Genomic DNA, 7,434 nt, shown 5'->3' with positions numbered 1-7,434 from the left:
CATCACCTGCAAATAAGCACATTCTCATACGAAACCATAGCAAAAACATCAAAATAAGGAAATTCACACCTCCTACCTCACTGGAAATACCTAAGACATGACCTAAGTCACTAAAACTCTGAAGTGTGTACTACATTCCTGAATGAAAGGCTACCCAAAATGTCACTGCCATGACATACCCGCCACAGATGCAAATGAAGAAATTAGAGCCACCTACTATGGGAGTGAAATTAATAATGTTATAGTTATGCATTATAAAACAATCACCTTCACCAGAGGCCAAAGTTAAAATAATAATAAATAAACAAAAAATAAAATAATAATAAACACTAATCAGGTTCTTAGTTTTATTAATTTTTTAACGTGATTATCATCATTTAGAAACCTCCACACATGGGTGCTAATTCATAAATTAAAATTTTTTTCATAAATTAAAATTAAAAATAAAAGGGCTTTCTGTTTAAAGTATTTTTCTAATTGTTTAACAAAATGAACACTCAAAATATTTCATCTTTAAAATCTCTGCCAAAAAATAAAAATAAATTAAATTAAATCCCTGCTAAGGCTGCAATAGGGTTTCAACTCAACTTAACTGAACAACACTGAGAATTAGGGCAAAAGGGCTTGTTAAATGAACTAAGACAGAGGCTGAAATACAAACATCTTTGTGAAGTGTTCATATTCTATCAGCCAAACTAAACCGTAGCAAATCATCACATGTCTAAAAAATGTAGAGAAAACTGTGAGCTGCTCATTTGATATCGATTTGACCTTCTGTTCCTTTAATGACCTGATCTAAAATGACCTGGCAGACTCAGCATCACCGCCGGCTCAGTGTCAGCAAAGGGACCCACTCTGTCCATCACTGACACGATGCAAACTCTCAGCTGCCATTCACCAGCAGGGGGCACTGCACTGGGGTCTTTCTGTAGGCAAAACTGCTCAAAAGCTGAAGACTAAAAACCATGTTTTTCAGGAGGCTGATAAATATGTGTTGCCATCCCAGACAAATACATTGCCACACAATCGATAGGGCATCTCCACAAGGGTTTCAGTAGCAATATCCACATAGGGTGTCCTGAGGCCCAGAGTCTATCTTAGAATGACAAATAAAATGGCATTGTGGGCAATTCTTAAATACCAAGTCTTTCTGGAATCCTTTCATTGAGCAGGAATATTATAAAAGGCAGTGTACCAAACTCCTTCTCATTAAGATTGCTACAGTTCATAGGTTATTGGGCTTAAATCATTTTCTAAGCAGATTCAGCTATAAGCCAGGAAAGGGCCCTAATATGTAAGAAAATGGTCCCACTATCAGTATTTAACATAAATTCAACCAAATTAACCTGGGTTATATGTCACATTTATTATTACTAAAATAGAATTATTAGGCTTAGGGAAACTGGTAAGTATTGAAATAGAAACATTACTATCTGTTTTGTATTAGCAAAAGTGTTCTGCAAGAGTAATTTCTAAACCTTAAAATTTATAAACAGAAACTTTAAAAACTACCTCAAATGGCCTGTCGTGATCTAGTGATACCTTTTCATAAATGTGAGGGCCTGAGCAGAAAACTAGTTTTAAGTGATAACTTCTGCAAAACACTCTGTGAAGAAATTAAATAGAATGAAATCTTTTCCCCAAACACAAACTTATAAATGGGAAAAGCACTTTGTAATTTTTTTTTATTTGGTACCTTCTCAGGAAAAAATGTGTTAACATGCTCTCCAAATGTGCATATATTTATAAATTATTCATAATATTGTACTGATATCGCATGTATATTATAAAAAATAAAAATAAAAATTGGTAAAAGGTAGCATAAAAAGAATAAAAATATAAGCTCTAAGATTTTTCTCCCATATCCCAAATGATCACCATTTCTTGGACTTTCCCTGGCATATATATTCCTTACTCTAATCTTGGGGAAATGGCCTATAAGTTAGGTATTTTCTGATCTATGAAAGACAAAATAAGAATTTTTACCTCATTTAAAATTTAAAAAAAAAATAGAATGGCTAACCCATAAAGCAGCATTTCATCAATTATTTCTTATCTATTGAATCACTCTCATCAGCACATTTTTCCCGATCTCAAAAAGCTTTTGACTTTACCTTCTGGTTAATTCCCTATTTTTCTTTCCCTTTACAGTGAAACACCTCATAAAGACTTGTGTTGGACACACTCGAAGGTGACCTCCCCAATAATCCCACCGTCTGGTATCATACTCTTGAACAGTCCCTCCCTGTGATGGTGAGCAGACATGTGATTTGCTTCTAATCAACATTATATGATAAAAGGTGATGGGATATCACTCCATGATTCCATTATATGATGTAAGACTCCATCTTGCTATCAAACTCACCTAACAGACTGTCTCTCCCTAACTGACAGTGAAGGAATAAGCAGCCATGATGGGAGACCCATAGGGCTTTCTTGCCAAGAAGCTGAAGGCAGCCTCAAGGGCCTGAGGGCAGTCGACAGCCTGCAGGAAGCTGGAACCCTCAGTCCTACAACCACAAGGAAATGAGTTCTGCCAACAACCTGAGTGAACTCAGAAGCAGATTCTTCCCTGGATGAGCTTCCAGGTAAGAACACAGTCCAGCCAATTCCCTGATTGCAACCCTGTGAGACCCAGCTAATCTGTGCCCAGATTCTTATGAGAGAACAAGCGTGTTTTCTTTCAAGTCACTAAATTTGTGGTAGTTTGGTTCTCTGGGCTCAGACCCAGTTTGCAGCAACATGGCTAAATGCATCAAGAATGTTGGCATCATTGGTAAATATGGGACCCGTTACGGTGCCTCCCTCAGGAAAATGGTGAGGAAGATTGAAATAAGCCAGCATGCCAAGGATACTTGCTCCTTCTGGGGCAAAATTGAGATGAAAACATGGCATTGTGGTTCCTGCATGAAAACAGTAGCAGGTGGTGCCTGGGCCTGTGACACCACTACTGCCTTCACCCTCAAGTCAGCCATCAGAAGGAGACTGAAGGAATTGAAAGACCAGTAGAAGCCCCACCATTTGAGACATTGCAGGCCTATAATAAATAGGTTAATTTATGCAACAAAAAGATAATAATAATTAAAAATAAATCTGTGGTAATGTGTTATACGGTTGTGTGCAGGGGTCCCTAAGACCACCTCCAGGTCCAATAATTTGCTAGAAGGACTCATGTAATTTAGCAAAGCCATTATAATCAAGGAACTCCCAACATTTGCCTGGCTGTATTTCAGAACAGCTATGAACCAGTGGCTCTTTGTCCCTCTCCTTCCCCCTTCGTTTAGCTTATTACAGCTAAAGGATACAGATTAAAATCGGCAGCAGAAAAAGATGCGTAAAGCAGAGTGCAAGACACACCAGGCGTAGGCTTCCAGTTGTCCTCTCCAGTGGAGTCCTGTGGACAGCACTTAATTCTCCAGCCATGGTATGTGACAGCTCATACAGAGTATTACCTAGGCTTGGTACCCAAGATTTTTATAGGAAGTTCGTTCCATAGGCCCAGCTGACTCCCTGCATGACTGACATTCAATATCCAGCCTTCCCAGACAGCAGGCACATCCCATGTAGCCCCCACCATAAACCATAGTGTTAGCATAAACTATCTGGTATGGCCTAAAGCTTTAGGTAAACACTCTTAATAGGCAGGCTACTCAAAAGGAGTAGAAGTTACTTCCCAGGAGCCAGGCAAGGACCAGACCTTTCTTTGGAACGTGCAAGGTTTAGACAACCTAGATCTGCTGAGTTAATCCTTTATTCCACAGCAGCGATAGATAACTAATAAAGGTTTTGTTATCTGGAACTAGGATGCTACTGTAACGAATAGCAAAAACACAGTGGTAGCGGGCAGAGGCTAAAAGAATTTTGACAAGTATCATAGAGAAAGCCCAAACTGCTTTCAACAGACTGCTGGGAGAAATTTGGACTTGGAGGGTACCACCAGTCAAAGCTCAGAAGGAAATGAGGAACATGTTATTGGAAAAGGAAGGAAGGGGATCCTTGTTATATAGTGGCAGAGAGCTTAGTTACAGGGTCTCCTGCAGTTAAATGAAAAACTGAACTTGTAAATAATGAACTTGGTTATCCAGACCAGAAAATTTCCAAGCAAAGTACTAAAGGCCCTGCCTGGGTTTTTTTGTTTTGTTTTGTTTTGTTTCTTGCTGCTTATAGGAAACTGTGAGAGGAAAGAGATAAGAGAAAAATTGTTAAATAAAAAGGAACCAGAACTAGATGATTTTTTAAATTCTTAGCCTTCCCAAATAGCAAATACTACTTAAATGGCCTCCAAGCACTGTGGGGAAAGCATGCCCTATAGAAACAGCTGGGGATGTGACTGTGCAACCTTTTCCTTAAATCTCAGAAAGAGCAAAAAAGTCAAGAGTATTCAATCACACAAAGGGCCCTTTCAAGAGATTAAGGGTGGGCCTCTCAGATCCTCTCAATCAAACCACAGACAGAGCCTGTAGGAGCTTAGGAAATTGTCTCCCAACCCTCTTGGCAGAAGCCCCAGGTAGAGAAGAGCTCATCTCAAAAAAGATCTGTGCATGTGCGGCTTTGTTATAGTGGAGCAAATCTAAGTAAAATCCATGCAAGGCCTAAAAGTTTGTTGAGAAAATTATTTCAGCAGAAACTAAGAGAACAGACCAAAAGGGACAGAGAGCACAAAATGAAAGGAAGCTCTAGGACCCCCAAAATTCTGTTGGCAGGAGGCAGGCTGATAAAACTCAGGTGCGACCCTTCGTGAAAGGGTTCAGATTCCAGAGATCAGAGCTCCAAAACATGAAGGAAAAATTGTTCCTTTACTCACACTTCTGATACCAAATGTATGAGGTTTTTTCCACACTGAGGACCAATTCTCCAACTCTCTGGACACTAACTGGATGTTCTACAATTCAATTCAGTTCTGATACTACCTTCCTGGAGTTAGTATCAGAGCCCATAAGTTAAGGGCTCAGTCCTACAAAACTGATCCACTTCAGATGCCAATTGCAAGTCCTGGGCCTGTGTTTCTTTTCTTTTCTTTTCTTTTCTTTTCTTTTCTTTTCTTTTCTTTTCTTTTCTTTTCTTTTCTTTTCTTTCTTTTTTCTTTTTTTTCTTTTCCCTTTCTTTCCTTTCTTTCTTTTCTTTCTTTCTTTCTTTTTTAAGATTTTATTTATTTATTCATGAGAGACGCAGAGAGAGAGAGGCAGAGAGAGAGAGAGAGAGAGAGAGAGAGAGAAGCAGGCTCCATGCAGCGAGCCCGACACGGGACTCGATCCCAGGAATCCGGAATCACACCCTGAGCCAAAGGTAGAGGCTCAACCACTGAGCCACCCAGGCGTCCCATGGGCCTTCCAACTGACTTAGCTGCAGATCAGGGGTTCCCATAACCCCCTCCTTAGGCTTGATAATTTGCTGTAACAGCTCACAGAACTCAGAGAAACACTTGACTTACATTTACTGGTTTATTATAATAAGGACAATATAAAGGATACAAATATAAAGAAAACAGCCAAAGAGGTACATAAGGTGAGATCTGCATGGTTCCCAAGGATAGGAACTTCAGTCCCCATAGACTTTGGGCTATGCCACCTTCCTGACATGTGGATTCCCTCACCAAGGCTGAAGTTTTCTGAACCCCACTGTTTAGGGTTTTTATAGAGGCTCCACTATGTACGTATGTATGTAACTGATGAAATCACTGGCCGTTGGCAATAAACTTAACCTCCAGCCCTCCCTCCCTTCCCAGAGGTCAGGAAATGGGACAAAAAGTTCCAACCTTCTAATTATGCCTTGAGATTTCTCAGGAACAACCCTCACTCTGAAGCTATCTAGAAAAGGACCCCAGCCCCCAGTCATCTCATTAGCATCTCATGCCTTGAGTCAACAATCAGAAAAACCTAAAGCTCTCAGTTCTACATCCTCAAGAAAAGACACTCATCATTCCAGAGATTCTAAAGGCCTTAGAAGTTCATGTGTCACGAACCAAATATTAGAACAAAAGATATTCCTAGCACCCTTATCATTCAGGAAATAACAAGGTGTTAGGGGCTCTGTGCCAGAAACCAGGGGGCAGAGACAAAACACATATTTCTTTATGACATCACAACCACAGATAATTATCCCCAGGCCTTGAATCCTAATCAAGGAACTCCCAACATTTGCCTGGCTGTATTTCAGAACAGCTATGAACCAGTGGCTCTTTGTCCCTCTCCTTCCCCTTTCTTTTTGAATGGGAATGTCTGTGGTTCTTATCCTATACCTATTCTGCTGTTGTTTGTTGGGAGGGGGAAGAGGGATGGACAGGCCTAAAAATTGTCTTATTAGTTTTACAGATTGACAGACTGAGAGAACAGCCAGGAGCATCATCTCTACCTGGACCCAATATAGATGATGATGGCATTCTTTGACTTCTAGTAGATACTACATTGGGATGAGTCTCTTAGAGAGCTTAGGAAGGAGTGAATGTATTTTTGCACATGGAAGGGATTAGATTGAGATGGACAGATGCTAAGCTATCTTCCCAAATCCCCTCCCCTTGGTAGTAACACCTTTGTTTAATCCCCCTCCTTGAGTATGAAGACCTCTGACTTGCTTTTAACCAACGGAATAGGATGAGGGTGACGGGACGTTACTCCCATTGTCGTGTTACATTATAAGAAACTCCATCTTGCTAGCAGGCACACTCTGGGAACTTTCTCCTTTGTTGGATGTGAGGAAACAAAAGGCCATGTTAGAAAATTCTAAGTGGCAAGAAACTGCAGCTAGCCTCTATGAGCTGAGGATGCCTTGAGTCAACAATCAGGAAAAAACTAAAGCTCTCAGTTCTACATCCCCAAGAAGCTAGATGTTGCCAAACACCACAAATGGGAAGTGGATTTTTCCCCAGTGGAACCTCCAGATGACAACCCCAGTCCTGGCCAACACCTTAACTGCAGCCTTGTGAGACCTGAAGCAGAGGGCTCAGCTAAGCCATGTCAGTTCTCCTCACCCAAAGAAACTTGAGATAATAAATGTGTGTTGTTTCAAGCCACTAAGTTTGGGGTAATATTGTTATGCAGGATTAGCAAACCAATACAATTTGTTTCTAATCACAATCTACGATTTATCCCTTGTTATTTTCTATTAAATTCCACTTTGCCTTAGAGAACACACGTCATTTGATTTTAATTCTTTTAACTTAATTAAGATTATTTTATGACACAAGGTATCATATTGGTCAATATCCCATATGTGCTTAGAAAGCATGTGTATTTTTTTTGTTGGTAGATGGAGTGTTCTATACACGTCAATTAGATTCAGGTCGTTGATGGTATTGATCAATTCTTCTACAACCTTGTAGAGTTTCTATTTGTTATATAAATTATTGAGAGAGAAATGTTGAAGTCTCTAACTATAACTGTGGATTTCTCCTTTCAGTTCAATAAGGTTTTTGCTTCATGTATTTCCAAGTTTTTT

General features: G+C 39.8%; 1 protein-coding gene and 1 long non-coding RNA gene across 2 annotated transcripts; both read left to right on the top strand.

Annotated features, from left to right (window-relative positions):
- The first annotated feature begins 2,158 nt into the window (after positions 1–2,158).
- On the top strand, positions 2,159–7,021 carry LOC112645554 (uncharacterized). The gene is made up of 3 exons (XR_003127120.3): positions 2,159–2,588; positions 3,285–3,424; positions 6,304–7,021. It is a non-coding gene; the product is annotated as an uncharacterized LOC112645554 (long non-coding RNA).
- LOC112645553 (60S ribosomal protein L37a-like) lies at positions 2,582–3,009 on the top strand. The gene has a single exon (XM_025425189.2). It carries the CDS (start codon positions 2,743–2,745, stop codon positions 3,007–3,009), a length of 267 nt encoding a protein of 88 aa, XP_025280974.1. The 5' UTR covers positions 2,582–2,742.
- Positions 7,022–7,434: the final 413 nt, after the last annotated feature.

This window comes from Canis lupus, chromosome 1 (assembly GCF_003254725.2).
Source record: "Canis lupus dingo isolate Sandy chromosome 1, ASM325472v2, whole genome shotgun sequence".
NCBI classification, from domain to species: domain Eukaryota; kingdom Metazoa; phylum Chordata; class Mammalia; order Carnivora; family Canidae; genus Canis; species Canis lupus.
The sequence above is the reverse complement of the archived record's forward strand: the minus strand, read 5'-3'. Positions and strand labels throughout refer to the sequence as shown.

What these genes read in the sequence shown, in the direction of transcription:
- LOC112645553 (XM_025425189.2), top strand. Translation starts at nt 2,743, where the DNA reads ATGGCTAAATGCATCAAGAATGTTGGCATCATTGGTAAATATGGGACC.